General features: G+C 38.7%; 1 protein-coding gene across 1 annotated transcript in view; it reads left to right on the top strand.

Moving 5' to 3' along the window:
- The window catches only part of srgap3 (SLIT-ROBO Rho GTPase activating protein 3), a 140,373-nt gene that overhangs the window by 60,306 nt on the left and 63,464 nt on the right, over positions 1-16,603 (top strand). The window contains exon 4 of the mRNA XM_079840412.1: positions 7,353-7,415. Coding sequence (XP_079696538.1) covers positions 7,353-7,415 — 63 coding nt within the window. The remainder of the gene's footprint in view (positions 1-7,352; positions 7,416-16,603) is intronic.

Raw genomic sequence — 16,603 nt, 5'->3', positions numbered from 1 at the left:
TTTCACGCTTGTCGACTTATTTTCGTAGTCGATGTCATCGCTGCAGCCCTACTTCCGTGCCATGCATGATTTAAAACCATGAAGTCTTCGTGTATTACCAACAGTAACCTTGGAAACGGTGGTCCCAGCTCTTTTCAGGTCATTGACCAGCTCCTCCCGTGTAGTTCTTGGCTGATTTCTCTCCTTTCTTAGGATCATTGAGACCCCACGAGGTGAGATCTTGCATGGAGCCCCAGTCCGAGGGAGATTGACAGTCATGTTTAGCTTCTTCCATTTTCTAATGATTGCACCAACAGTGGACCTTTTTTCACCAAGCTGCTTGGCAATTTCCCCGTAGCCCTTTCCAACCTGGTGGAGGTGTACAATTTTGTCTCTAGTGTCTTTGGACAGCTCTTTGGTCTTGGCCATGTTAGTAGTTGGATTCTTACTGATTGTATGGGGTGGAGAGGTGTCTTTATGTAGCTAACAACCTCAAACAGGTGCATCTAATTTAGGATAATAAATGGAGTGGAGGTGGACATTTTAAAGGCAGACTAACAGGTCTTTGAGGGTCAGAATTCTAGCTGATAGACAGGTGTTCAAATACTTATTTGCAGCTGTATCATACAAATAAATAGTTAAAAAATCATACATTGTGATTTCTGGATTTTTTTGATTATGTCTCTCACAGTGGACATGCACCTACGTAGACAATTTCCGACCCCTCCATGATTTCTAAGTGGGAGAACTTGCAAAATAGCAGGGTGTTCAAATACTTATTTTCCTCACTGTATCTGGGACAGTCTCTGAGTCTCTGTCTTTTGTGCCTAATGAAAAAAACTTGTGCTTGCAATTAACAATTTCCAGCTTCCATGGAGTTCTTGCCCTCTTGTCTCTGCCAGATTGTCTCACTTACTTTAGAGTTAAACGCAGTATATTCTCTCTTTCGGCTGCAGGTGTGTGTTTGTGTGTGCATGTAAGCAGGAGTAGCGTAGCTGTGTGGGAGGAGGTATAAAATGTTTTTCTTCTCTCCTAGAGTTGTCTTCTTTCCCGTTAACTTGTTTAAAGCATTATTAAATTATTATTTTACCACAGGAATGCATAAGCAGTTTTCAGTGTCACAGTCTTCATATATCTGAAATCACCCTGGTTCCTGTCTGAACCGCTGTTTACAAAAAGGCAGGAAACAAATGCTGCAGAGGTTATTTGAAAAGCATTGAATCAAATGACAATCGATTGAAAACATGAGCCTTTTTGGCATTTTGCGGCAGTATAGTGTGGTCACCATACAATGAGAAACATGAAGCCACTAGCCTGATGTTGATAGAACTTTAAATTCAATTATTCAAAATCCGCCAGTACTGAAACCCTACATTTTCAAAGTCATCTTTGTCGAGCCAAGCTGCTGTTATTAGCTGCTATTAGCTTATTACTAAAGTTAGTATTAGGTATTTCTTCTGAATATCCCATGCATAAATTCTTGCTGCAGACAGTATACTGTACTAGCCTGGCTTCGCCCTCCTACGTACTTCCGCTCAATTTTCATTTTCCTTCAGTACTCCGCCTGGGATTGCGGTATATTCTCAGGTTTTCTTCGGTCAAAATTTAAACCGGTCCAATCAGCGAACAGAGGGAGTGGCTGTGAACGATGACGTTAATGTCGTGTGCTAGTTTGAGATGACATACGTCACGTCCAAACGTTAGCGATTGATTTTGGCAGATCCAGAGCGGCTCTGGGTTTTGAACTTCAACAGAGTACCCACCTTCAAGGAAGTTAACGCGGTAACACTTTAGAATAATGGTCATTAGTTAACATTAGTTAACTACATTAGTTAACATTAACCAATAATGAACTGCACTTATAAAGCGTTTATTAATCTTTGTTAATGTTAAAGGGGTGGTAAAACACATTCTTTTGAAGGCTTGACTGTGTTTGTGGGGTGCACTGTAACATGTGTTCATGCTTCGTTTTAAAAAAAATTGCCTTATTTTTCATATATTTGACCTTTATTCTACACTGCTCTGTCCCTCCTTGTAAAACGGTCTGATGCTTTCCGGGTTGTATGAAGCCAGTCCCTCAAAAATACGCAGTGGGCTCAGATTGGTTAGCTGGCCCAGTGTGTTGTGATTCGCTAAACGCCTAGTGCACGTATGTCGGAAACGTCACGCCCCTTACCGGAGGCTGTGCTTTGGTCAGTGTTAGAAACAACGGCGTCAATAAAACCATACCAATCTGAGCCCGAATCAGACCCAGAACATTTGAGTGAAGATGATCGAGCAGAACCTGTTCAGTCCTCAAGAGTAAAGACTGCGGATCTATAATGATCGCTACTGAATGGCACTTTAACTTTTGTATTTTTAGAACGATTATAGCCAAATATCTGTCACAAGAACTAACCCAAAACGAACACTAAGCACTGGCTTTAACTAGTAAGTTAGCCAAATCACACACAGAACCATGTTTAGCATGCCTGTAGATAAACAATACATAAAAGCTCTAATCAAAGAATCATTTACACTCATGTCAGGTTCGCTGTTGAGATTTTAACGTTAGTGTTTGTAACGTTAGGTGTTCGTCGGATAACATTAAGTATGAATGAGCATTTAACAGACTGGTTTGCAGAACAGCGTTGTCATCTGTTTACTTCCTTGCCACAACCTATTACAGGAAAACACATCAATGAAAAATAAATCAGACTTACAGGTTGTGGCCCGTAAACAGCTTCTGTTTGTAAATCCAGCTTTCAGGACAAGCCGTTGTGCATATCCTGTATTGAACTCGCGAAGTTTGTGGAAGTTTGTGTTGTCCTCCGTGAAATGTGCAGCGCGCGCGTCGTGCATCCACGCACCGGCAGTGTTTTTTTCACGCAGCTGACGTTGTGCAAATCTGGCATTGAAATCGCGAAGACGGTGGATGTTCTCCTCCGTGGATGTGCTGCAGGGAGCCCCGCGCGCGCCTGATTCCCCGCTGACTCAAACACACGTGCATATAACATGCTGTGTGTTAAACGCTCTGCAACGCACCCCCGTCCCTATGAAGGCTGAACAGAGCAAGTACCCCAGACCTGCAATCCGGATGAAAATAACAGCGTTTCCTCGGCATCGCGGCAACAACACTCCAGCCTGACTATACCACAACAGCGCCGCGATACAAAATGGCCTCACCCTCCCTTATTTAATCTTCTCGGAGGAGGGGTTTATGTAAATATTGAGCCTGTTGATGTCACCAACCCTGGAGGAATGTGTGTAGTCGCCTACTGGCCGTTTGCTGTAGTTCTTAGAAACTGATTTCTTTAAAAGCAAATATCTCCCTTTGCTTTAAACTTTGAACGTTGTAACTTTGCAGATGTTGTTTATGCTCAAGCAGCAACATTACACGTTCGCTAAAGTTAGAATAGTGAAATCGTGGTTTACCACCCCTTTAATTTCAACATTTACTAATGCATTATTAAAATCTTGTTAACATTAGTTAATGCACTGTCAACTAACATGAACAAACCATGAACAGTTGTATTTATATTAACTAACGTTAAGAAAGATGAACAAATACAGTATCAAATGTACTGCTCATGGTTAGTTCATGTTAGTTAATACATTAACTAATGTTAACTAATGACCATTATTCTAAGTGTTACAGTTAACGCTTTTCAATGGAGAGTGGCCAGACTCTCTGTACAAAGAAATGTACGAGGGCCTGGTAGGACCAGGCTAATACTGAGCCTACTGCAGAAATAATATTAGAGAGTAGTAAAGTATGCTATTCTAAACACATTCAAGAATAACCATAGAAAAATGTGGAGAAAAAAAAAAGACTCTTTCATTAAGACCTTTTGCTATGTGTTTTTTAGCTTGCATTTTGGATGTTAGTCAAGTATGTTCATGACACTTGGCAGGTTATAAAAAAGAGCGGGTATTTGTGCCGCATATAACCAGTCTATGAATAGGGGAAAACCTCTTTAATATTTCACATTTAGCTGTGCCTTTAATATATCAAGGTTCAACTCTTAAGGTTTTTTCCCCAGGTGGGACAGTTCAAATTTGTACCTTCTCTGCTAAAATGCACAGAATGTTATTGTTTTTTGTTGTGTTTGACCCATGTAACCTTGTAGACAGTGCTTTAAGATTTTCAGGTAGGTCTAATAGGCAGGAAATATACAGAAATGTAATATCGATTGATTGATAAATATATAAATCCTTATTAATGCTACATACTTTATTCACTACTATATTAAAAGGTAGTGAGTGATTTTCATGTTCTTTTGTTCTTTGATTAACATTTGCCACAGGCAGCAGTAGGTTTATTAGGCTACTGTCACTTTAAGACCTGATGCACATGACACATCCTATTTTCTCACAACTCTTCTCGTTTATTTAACACTTTTTTTTCTTTACTCATTTAAGACTGTGCTTATGTGGATAATCGACAAAACAGGAACTTTGGCATAATTTTGTGCGTTTTTGTCCGTTCAAGCGCAACACCCCATCTTTACAGACAACGCGCGCCAGAACAAATTTGAGTTATTTTTTGCGTCTTAATGCTTTTGAATGGTTTAATAGTACTTGAATGAATGATACTGTAGCACTGCCAAAGGATTGCAAAAAAAGGATTGTGTTTTTTAGCTTGTTTGCTGTACACCTTGTCACATATCAGCTATTAGACATTGTTCTGTTTTTTGTTATAAGTCCGAAATGACAATGATGCAGCCTCCCGCAATGCAAAGTCAATGGAGAGCGTTGGATTGTTCCCCCCCCCCCCCGGTGTGGGCGTGGCCTAAATATGCTCTGTCTCTATTGCTAACAAAGTTATTTATAGTAACTACTGAGTTGTGAGAGCGCTGTCTGTCAGCGCGAGTTTATTGTGTTTGTATCTGAGAGTTCTGAATAAACACGAGTCCCAGTCACGCCGAGTCCGTCTTCATCATTATTCTACCAACTTTGTAACACATGCAATGTACCATTACAGCGAGATGAACGAGTTAGTAAGTTTGATTAAAGCATTATTTCTAGATATGTTCCAATCATATGGAAAGCGTCAGTGACGCGCATTGAGTAACTTACACAGCGCAAACAAAGACACAACAGCAGTAATCGAATGTAATCCAGTTTATTGTGGGGAAAGCTGGCTAGCCTAGCCAGATACCCTCACGCTTACCCCCCTCTGCTTAATCTCACGCCGCGTTTGGTGCCTCCGCTGTGGGCCAGATGCAGTACTGGGGGTCGGGGATGTTGAAGGCCGAGCTTCGGCGTGCGTGAGGTTTATCTCTAAAGATGTGGCTCTGCCGATGTTAAGCAGAAACTCCCGACTGTATGCACATTTAAGAACAGATAGACGCGACGAGGACATACAAAAACACTGACTCACAAGATAGAAAACACGAAAACACCGTTCTGTCGGGAGAGAGAGAAGCCGCAGTGTGTGCACGAATAATAAATAATTAGCTACACATAAGAAATCACTGATCACAGATCAGAAGGAACTGAAAAAAGACTTCTGTTTTCATTTGTACATCCAAACACTGAGAAACTGCCAGCTTTCACTCGTTCACAACCCATGATCTCTCGAGCGTTTGCATGGGCGTGCCAGATTCTCTGGGCGGAGGAAAGGGAGGTAACCGTTCCTGCTTGGACGTCAAACCAGGAGACTTCAGGATTGGCTCGTCTGGCCTGTCATTTTCTCAAAGACAGAGAAAGACAGCCAGAACTCGGTTTTACACCGATCAACATTTCTATCCACTTGGGGACAATATTCAGGCTAGGGGAACTCATATTAATGTTGAAATACCTCATAAAATGAAAATTTCATGCCATGGGACCTTTAAATATTTTTTACGCGTTAAACTGAAAAAATGTATCACTTAAAGGTAGGGTATGTAGGATTTGGTTAAAAAACTTTTTTTCCAAATTTGTTTAAACTTTCTTTATATATCAATACATAATTAAAATGTAAGTACTCAGAAAAAGAAAGTATAAAAATTGAGTGTCTGTAGACCTCTCACGACTGTTTTAAAGACAGCTCATTATTTCCATTCACTCCACCTTCTCCCTTCTGGGCTCTTTCCAAAGCCACGCCCCCAAAACACATGAACGCGCTACGCCGACCGCGATCAGCTCAGCTGAAAGACGCATTATTTACCTGAGGCGAGCGGAGAAGAAGTGCATGTAGTGACATCATGTCAGAATCACATGTAATAAAAAATCTAACTTTATCATTATGAATATAAACAAATAAGATGTCTTTTAGTACTCACTATCAAGCTAGAATAACGATACTGGTAAAGTTTAAAATACACACACAACACGTCTACGACACACACAGATACAAGATAAAAACATCAACATAAACATTGGTAGAGTATATAAAAACAAACCAAGGGCCGAAATAAACGTGCAGGTAAAGTTCCCGGTGAACATGGTAAAAGAGTTTAGACAGAGGGTAGTAGCTAAAGCTAACTTAGTTCTAAAAAAAAGTTCCTGGATGCGTTGTACTAGCTTTTACACATGCATTTTGTTATCTAAAGTTACATTTTGCGAAATTCAACACGACAGCGATCAACTTGAGCTAGGCATATTGAGTATTTATCATCTCTACTAATGGCTCGCTAAGTGTATAACATTGTAACTTTATGCTAAGTAATGTTATGTTAGCTATATTAGGCAGCTACGTGTTCTAGTGAGACATGCTTCATGAAAACATAAACCAAAAAAATGTATAATCAAAATGAAAGATTACCTGTCCAGCAGAAATACAGCCTCTTGAACTCAAATCAAACGGGTGCGCCAGGGTTGCCAGGTTTTCACAACAAAATCCGCCCAATTGCTACTCAAAACTAGCCCAAAACAAGCCCAATCACGTTTGGGGGGTAAAATATGTGTCTTTTTGGTAGGGCTGCCTGCTAAAATTCGCAAATCCCGGGGCAAAATATCACATAATTGGGGTCGCTTCAACCCACGGACATGAAAAACAGCCCGCGGCAACAGTGTTTGAAGTAGCCCGACTTGGCATCACTGGGGCGCGCGCATGTGGGCAGATCCTGGAGCAAAAGCGGCGGTAGCCATGGTAGCGAGAGAGAGTGACAGTCGCCCAAGCCAATCACTTGTTTCGGCCCGAACGAAAATAATGAGCGGTGTTTATTGCAGATTAAAAAGTCTAGAGTCACTCGATTTTTATACTCTCTTTTTCAGAGTACTTAAATTTTAATTATGTATTGACGTATAAAGAAAGTTTAAACAAATTTGGACAAAAGTGTTTTAGATCATTCTTACCTACCCCACCTTTAATTTTTATAGCACTAGTAATTTTTTGTTGTTATTTTTAAATAAATTCTTAAATTTGACTAATTTGTGACCCACTTTGTATTTCTTTGTATTTGCAGAGTAAAGATATTGGCATTCAGATGCACGAGGAGCTGGTGAAAGTGACGAACGAGCTGTACACTGTGAGTATAATGTCTCTCAATCTCTCTCTCTTTATTTTTCCTTCTCTCTATTTTTCTCGCTTTCCCTCTGAATGGAGCTCTCACCCGCTGTGTCCTGCCATGCACCATGGAAACGCTGACTCTTCAGCCAAGAACAAAAACAGTTTGGCTGTGCGACAGTTTGGGGAAGAAAGAAACTGTTGCTTCAAATAGTTTTCTATTAAAGGATGGGAAAATGAATCGAGGGATATTTTTTCTTTGAGGGAATAATGAAAGTGGAACAATTTGCGATTGTGGTAGCGATGGGAAAATAGTTGATTGGCAGAGACGCCTGCTCCACTCCTTTTTAAGTTTCGTAGTAGTCGCAACTTCAATCGCTTCCACATTGCATTTTAATTTGCTTCAGAATCTGGGTCATTAGGAGCTGAAAACCTTCTTTCTCTTACATCAACATTTTCTCCTCAACCAAGATGGATGCTCTTTCTTTTTTTCATTCTGGATGAAATCCAAGCTACCTCTGCAGAGGAGCAGGCTGAGATTAATGTTGTCACCCATGACAGGACATCAGAGAAGATTCTTCTCCGTCGCTCGACCTATTCCAGATGTCCCCTTTGTATCTTTATGCAGGTGGCATAGTAAAATGTCTCACCCGTATCCCTGAATGGAACAAGCTACAGTATAGCTCATATGATCATTCTCCTGTTGTCTCATCTCTTGACTGCGGCTGTTAATCACAGTGTCAAACATGTATAAAAAGTGAATGTACTCCACCTACCATAAAAGATTGGAAACTATAAATCACAGTCCTGGAGCTATTTCTAAAATGCTTAGGAGCACAGACATGATACTTATGAATCAGGGAGACACCGTTTCTTCCTTTAAAATGTCGAAACGCACACATATGCGGTTTGAGATCTGCTGCTCTGACGCTGATGTGCTTCAAGGTCACTGACAGGGAGTGTAATGTATCGCTGGAGAAGACATGGGAGAGGATCATTATCCTTTCCCTGCCACCCTTTCTCTTTCTTCCATTTTCCTCACATAAAGCCTTGTCAGGATACCCAATCCCTGCAGAAAGATCTAAATTATTATGTTGTGCATCATTATGGTCATGAAATATTTAGTAGTCATTTTTATGCTAAGTAGACACAGAAATGTGGACTTTTGGCTGTATTATTAGAATATAGGCTGTGTGCAGTTTTATCATTTGTCTTTGGATGATTACGTAAATATATATATGATGATATTTTGATATCTATATATATACACATATACACACATACACACATACACACATACACACATACACACACATACACACACATACACACACATACACACATACACACATACACACACATACACACATACACACACATACACACACATACACACATACACACATACACACATACACACACACACACACACACATTCTCATCATTACAATAGATCATCAAATACAATTAGCTAATTATGCATACATTATGCTAATTTAACATGAATGCTAATTTAGTATTATGCCAAACAGTGTTATGAATATAAAAAACCTTTACATTAAATTTGCTTGATAGAGCATGGCTTGCATTTGATCAACTGTTCTTGATATACAGATTGACAATAAAAATAAAAGGGAGTCAATAGAATTTTTTAACAATAGAATTTTTTAAAATACAATTTTACCATATTTAATGTCATATTTGGCCACTTTGAGATTATTGGCATATGCCAATAACAGCACTCGATTGCTCTTGTGACAGCCTTGTCAGTCAATAGATGCACATTTTCGGTTTTCAATATTTTTATTTTTTATTTTGAGGGAATATTGCCCTTCATCATGTTTAAAATAAAAGCTCAATTCAGATATTTAGCATTTTTTATTTTAAATATATTATCTTTTTATACACACTTAAATGTCAGTGTCTGCTCATTTAAAATCCCATATACTATAGGTTGACCACTAATTTAAATTATGCTAATTTAACGCTAATACTAATGTAGTATTATGCTAAACACAGTTATGATGAATATTTTAAAAAATCACACTTTGTGAAACCTCTACATTAAATATGCTTGATAGAGGATGGCTTGCTTATGATCAACTGTTCTTGATAAACAGCTTTACAGTAAAAATGAAAGAGAGTCTGCACTAGACGCTTTAAGTATTGATCCTTCTGCCTCTCTTCTGTAGGTTGAGGTATGTGTTCTGAATGTAGAAGAATAAATATGAATGTAAAGCTTCTGCAGTCCTAATGTGCAATGTGAAATTTCTGCATTGGTTTTACAGTGTGTTAGGGGATCAATGGTTCTTCATTTTTCTTCTTCTATGTATTCTGTCAATCAACCTGAATACTAAAACGATGTATTTAATTCTTTTTAGCTCTATCTGAGAAGCTTGAAAAAGTTAAAGTAGTGTTTTCTGTTTTTGTAATTTACAGTAATGTGACTTTTGCACATTTGTGGAACGTAAAAGCTCAGCAGCTTTTGCCAGGGAACAGGCCTGTAATAAATGAGAGCTGAAGTACATTGGAATATTGGTTGTGTGCTGTATTTGAGAACAGCAATCCTTTTACCTAAATGATGAGACGGTGAACGGCTCATTATAAATTCTGTAGCTTTAAGGAAATTTGTCTATAGCGCAGTGCCCTTGCACAACTGCACTTGAAGCTCTATTAAACATGCATCTATGCATACGAATTTAAGTGTTGACTTTGGGAGCCCCTCCCCAAAGACATAGACATGTGACTGAATTTTATGTGAAAGAGTTGGAATTGCAGGCCTTCAAAACCCATGATGTAATGGGACATTGTTTCTCTTACATTTTTAAGCAAGGTTGCAGCTCTTTCCTCTGTTATGGTATGGTACACAGGAGAAATCATAATGCAGGAATCGAAGTCCTGCCTTTCCTTCCTATTCTGTTACATTCTATTCGGTCATTTATTCTCGTGCATCGGGGTCTTAAAGGGATAGTTCACCCAAAAATTAAAATGCTGTCATTACTTACTCACCTTTTAATTTGTTCCAAAACTGTATGAATCTCTATCTTCTGTTGAACAAAATAAAAATATTTTTTTTAAAGAATGTTGGCAACCAAACAGTTGACGGCACCCATTGACTTCCATAGTAGGAAAAAAATACTATGGAAATCAATGGGTGCCGTCAACAGTCTGTTTACCAGCGTTCTCTAAAATGTCTTCTTTTGTGTTCAACAGAAGAAAGAAACTGGAACAAAATGAGGGTGAGCAAATGATGACAACATTTTCATTTTTGGGTGAGCTATCCCTTTAAAGACATTAGCCTGCACACAATGAGGACCATCAATCTGAAATGATGAACGAGTTGGTGCTGCCCATTTAGCCAGTTGAACCTCATTCTCCTCGTCGATCACAAGGTCTTACAAAAGACATTCTGTCTTTGACCAGTTGACAGGGAAATAGTTTACTTAGAATGTCTCAAAATTTTCAGCAGCACTTAAGGGGTTGAAATGGTAGCAGTTAGGGTGTGTACCACGGTACAAAAGCATGTAGATGTGCTCCAGGCAGTTTGTGTGGAACTGGAAGTTGTATATAAATCATTGCATGTTAGTTTAAGGGCTCTGGCTAATGCTCAAATACTGAGCTAATGCGGCTTAGCGAAGGAAAGGAGACTATCATTGCACAGCTCTCGGACAAACCTAAGTGGCCACAAAACCTCAAGGCAGTGGTGCTAGTTGTGAGAATAAATGTTTTGTCAGTTTTTCAACCTAAGAATGGTGAGAATGTACTTCATGTGGTAACATCTCAATTAATGCTATTTCATGCATTCTGACTTATTTACACTGTTAAATAGTTGGATTCTCATGGTAAACATGGGCAGAATTTCTAAAAATGAGTTGGACGTATGAAAGAGTATTTATGTGCCACATACACTCCTTCAGGATTTAAGTAAGTTTCGGAAAGTTTTTTTTGAGTATGGCCCTGTATGACTTCATAAAGGGCGGAATTACTTGTATGGGCACTTCTCCGAGATGAGCGGATGCACACATCAACCAGAGCGAGAACTGAAGCTGTCGGCAGCGCTGTCATTTTGTTTTTAGACCACGAAATCAACAATGTCACTAAAGAAGTGTGTTAATGTCACTAAAGAAGTGTGTTTTTGGTTGTGAGGGAAAGATAACCTGTGCAGCTTCCCAAATAACCCAGCGTTAACTCTTTCCCCACCAACGTTTAAAAAAAAAGTTGCCAGCAACCGCCAGGGTTTTTGATCATTTTCACAAAAATGTAATGGCCGACAGAATATTTTGTTGTATGAATATCTGAACATGCAGTATATCAAAAGAAAGAATAGACCCTCTGCTTTTAAACAAACAAACAAACAAAAAGTTTTATTCCAGCTTCATGCATTCCTTTTTTATCAACACTTAAATATAGGGAAGTTTCATTAAAAAACAAAACATTTTGAACAAAAAGTCAAAAATAACGTTTTTGTCAAAGACTACATCCAGATCAGATTCAGAATGATGATCAAACACAGATGGAGACAGTCCTATAGCTCGCCCTAGATCGACATTTCATTCAGCAACATTAGATAGTTTTGATTTATTTATGTTTAATGTTGATGATCATGTTATTTTACATATGCATCTGCTTACATGCGATTGCTTGTTTTTTATGCGTCTTCTTCATCTGTCTTTTGATCTGGAGATTCTTTACTCATTCAGAAGATGCGTAATAGCGCCACCTAGTATCTAACAGTGAAAACACGGAAACACAGAAAATTCCGTGTTTGGCAGGGAAGCGTTTTCTCACAAATAATGGAAAATTCCGTGTTTGGTGGGAAAGAGTTAAGGGAACAGTGGAGGCAGTTTATTTTTTCCGGAGCAGTAACGGAGTTCTGCGAGTGTTTTTATTTGTTCCCGGTCATGAGTTGAAACTGCATCAAATGTCTGTTTTGTTGGCAATCGGCGCGTAAGTGCATATAATGTAAACAACAGGAACATATAGTGAATCAAAAGTTATCCATGGATAATGCCATGATGTGTGTGTGTGTGTGTGTGTGTGTGTGTGTGTGTGTGTGTGTGTGTGTGTGCACGCGCTTGTGACTCTTTAGCTCCGCCCACTGCACGCATCCACGAGCTCGGCTGTTTTCGGAAAGAATCTGTATTTTATAAATATGATACAACTAAAGAAAGACCCTTCATAGATATGAAGGATGCAACTCAAGATTAACATGAGATTGACAGAAACGTTGTGTGTTATGTACCCTTTAACTGCTTTTAAGGCAAATATATGGCTTTTTATAAAACAGTTTCTTCTGTGCTAAAATTATTTTATTATTTCATTTCATTCAAAATTGCGAAAACCATATTTAGCTTGTTGTAGCCATGAGGAGGAGTTATCCATGAGGTTACATGTGTTTGCTATGATCTTACTACAAAATACCAGTTATATGGTTATTTTGCAAGAACTGCTACAAATCTTCATCAGGGCTGTACCAGAACAAAGTTTGCAATCATATTAAGAGTCATTTGTATGAGACATTTTAGATTTTATTAATCATAACAGGATTGTGTGCACATCAGAATTAAACGTGTTTAAAGATGTCCCTGAGCTGTATCTAATGTCAGCTTTGCCCTAGCGTTGCTCTTCACAGCTTAGGTCATCTCACCTCAACATGCCTGTAAATACAATTTTGATGCTGGAGATTTGCCAGCCATGTCCATCAAGCCTGCTTGTAAACATGTTCCTTTGCTGTGTTCTCTTTGAGGGTTATGGGCTGATGAGTGACAGCCTTGGGAGGAGCTGTGTGCTGCTAACCCAGATTTTCTCCTGCACCGGAGTACATAGATCCTGTCAAATTTACACACCAGCTCAGTATTTTTCATTCATGAGTTCAGCCTGCCCTGCAGTTTTAAGAATGTCACTGTGAGTGTTGTGGCCTTATTAAGTTTGTAAAAGGGATTTTAGCTTGTTTTGTGTCATTGATAAAATAATGTTTTTAAATTCTGATGGATCAGTTCTAAGCTGTATTATCTGGACGTAATGGTGCATCCATGCTGATGTCAGCAAGGTTTTAGTGCATTGTAACAGCCAATCATGCATGCCACGGCTTCTAGCACCAGATTTTGCCCTCCATCAACCTTGCAATGACTGCGTCATTTACACAACCTCATGTGAAACGGCAGAGTACACTGTCTAAAAATCTGTTAGCTCGAAGACATTTCTCACATATGTGTATGTTTACTAGACCCTGTTAAAAGGGCTGGTGATCTGTCCTGGGGCCAGACACAGCTAGCACTTCTCTGAGAAACATCCTTTGCATCCTCTTCCTAATGAGCTTGAGGAAACAGCTTTTTCCATCAGGGAATACTAGGGACATCGGGCCATGGATACTGTGTAACGGTTAATGACTGGAACATGTTATATTAGTTCGAAGAACAAGGCTAATGGCGTAGGTGTATTGAATTTAGAAGATTTAACATGGCTTCACCATGCTCTATGTGTGCATGTCTACATTTTGAAGTATCTGTGACTGAAATAGTCATAATTTTGTGGTTGATCTTGTTCATAAAATGATTCATCTTACATAAACTACCTTTCGGATTCTTTTGACAGTAAAGACATTTGTCAATTTCAAATAAATGATGTTCTTTGAACTTTTTATCAAACAATCATAAAAAAAAGTATCATGGTTTCCACAAAAACATTTAGGAGCACACCATTTGAATATTGATAATATTAAAAGCTTTGCCATCACAGGAACAAATAACATTTTTTTTAAATATTAAATTAGAAAACATTTATTTTTAATTGTAATACATAATATTACCGTTTTACTGTATTTTTGTTCATAAATGCATACTTATCTGTGAATGCAATCAATAAATGTGACTTTAATCATAAGACAAATCCATAAAAAAGCTTTTGAACGGTGTATGTTACCAAAAGGTAATGTTCATTTTTCATGTTAAAATATTTTGTATTATTTATCGAAAATGTTGGTCATGATTTGTTAGATTTTTTTTGTTTTAGTTTTTTTTGTTCAATTCATGTTTCATCTAACATTTTTGTTCATTATTGATTATATTACAGCATAAATGTACATATAGTTGGGCATCATTATAGTAATTTTAATCAGAATTATCGTTTTTAATTGAATTCAGTAAATTATACATACATTTTTAGAACTTTTTACATTTTCACTCTGAGTTTTCTGTAATTATTATAATTTAATAATTTGATACATTTATATAGCGCTTTTCTAGGCACTCAAAGCGCTTTACATAGAAGTGGGGAATCTCCTCATCCACCACCAATGTGCAGCATCCACCTGGATACTTTTCCTTTTAAAGGGACAGTGTGTGAATTTTAGTGCCATCTAGCGGTGAGGTTGTGAATTGCAATCATCCAACGCTCACCCCTCCCTTTCGAAGCACATAGAGAGCTACGGGGGCCAACCCAGGACAAAATTGTAATCGTCTGAGAGAACAGAGAGTGACTAGCGCTGTGTAGAGATGTTTGTCCGTTTAGGGCTACTGTAGAAACATGACGGCACAAAATGCAGATTTCACTGTTAGTGGCCCTGCGTTGTATGGAGATAGAAATGGCTCATTCTCAGGTAATAAAAACATTGAAAACATTGTCCACTGAAAACATAGTTATGTATATTATATTGCATTTCTGTCAATAAATCCTCATAAATGCTACACACTGCACCTTTAAGTAAGTCATTCATAGGTTAGCTTCCACAAAAAGTGTAAACACTGTAGCTCTTTTAAAACATTGTTTGTTTGAGCTGTTTTACAACTTCTGGCTTAAACAACCTGTACATTTTGAGACAATACTGCCTGTTTGTTCAAATAATGGAAGATGGGGGGGAAACCTGGTCATAATCAATCGATATTTTTGCTGTTTAATTTCATATTGTACCACTTGTAGCACAAACACATTAAATCTTTAAATCACAGAGGAAACAGCACTAAAAGCATCCATAGTGCCATCGTGCGGACGCACTTGATGACCTCCTCTGGAATGAGCTGATGATCTGTGAGTTTAAAGGTAAAGTGGAATAGCTGAGTGTATGTACATTAATGTCAGGGTCGGTGCAGATGAGCAGTCTGTGGACGCCTGCAGGCTGGCTGATTTAATAAGCATTTTATTGAAAATACTGTCTGACATGCATCTGCCGGCTATAAGGAGAGAAATAAACCAGGGCAATGGTGCAGAGAGTCCCCCCCCCCCACTTGCTCTGTTCTATTGTTTGAGCAGAGACTATAATAGGGTTGAATAGCAGACTAGGTCACACCAATCAGACATGAGGTAAAACAGTTTGCATTGTTGCGAACACCTCCTGTCACACACAACTGCCGCTCTAGGCAAAACACTGTCATGCCGCCCCCACTCCTCACACTCACAATTCAAAATACTCCACAGATCATTTATTATACCATTTTGTAAATGCACATTAGTGCAAGCAAAAACATGCTGTTTTTGTGCATGTATCTTTAAATGCAAATGAGCTGCTGCTCCTCACACAGCTTTCCAGAAGAGGGCGGAGCCTGTACAGATAAAACATCTAAAACATCTGTTTGGTTTTGATTATCATCTCTATTGCAGTCACGCTCTTGTGACATTGCGAATTCGCATCACGTGACTATGTGTGACCAGTAGAAGATCGATATATCACGGGCGTGACCTCTTGGCTGAATTTAAATTGCAGTTAGTCGAGTAGATTGTATATTTTTTAGGGTTGTCAAAATTAATGCGTTAATAACATTAACGCAAATTCATTTTAACGGCACTAATTTTATTAAGTGTGATTAACGCAGCGCGCATTTTCTGTTTAACCCGTGGCCTACCCCTTAGTTGGAGAAATTGAGAGCAGCCATAGACGTAAAGGATGCAGCAGCAAACAGAACTGGGGAAAGAAAGGGGTTAACATTAACATTACTATTCTGTTTAACTGTTTAAAGTGTATGCTGCAGTCAAAGTCCGATGCGCGAAAACACTGCAAGCTCACTCTCGCTCATATCCAAGGTAAATCATTAACACCATCACCACTTATGTGTTTTATTGAACTAAATACATTACAATCGGCTAAAACGAATGCACAGGTTACTTTTCTGAACAAGAGCGCTCCCGAGTCCATGTTTCTCACACGGTTCACGTGAATCGTGGCACAGTTTGAGTGCAACCGAACTCAGACCACCTTGTGTCCGGATGAAAAAAATA

Source organism: Gobio gobio (assembly GCF_949357685.1).
Source record: "Gobio gobio genome assembly, chromosome: 17".
NCBI lineage: Eukaryota > Metazoa > Chordata > Actinopteri > Cypriniformes > Gobionidae > Gobio > Gobio gobio.
Note: the sequence above shows the minus strand (reverse complement) of the source record. Positions and strands in the feature narration are given on the sequence as shown.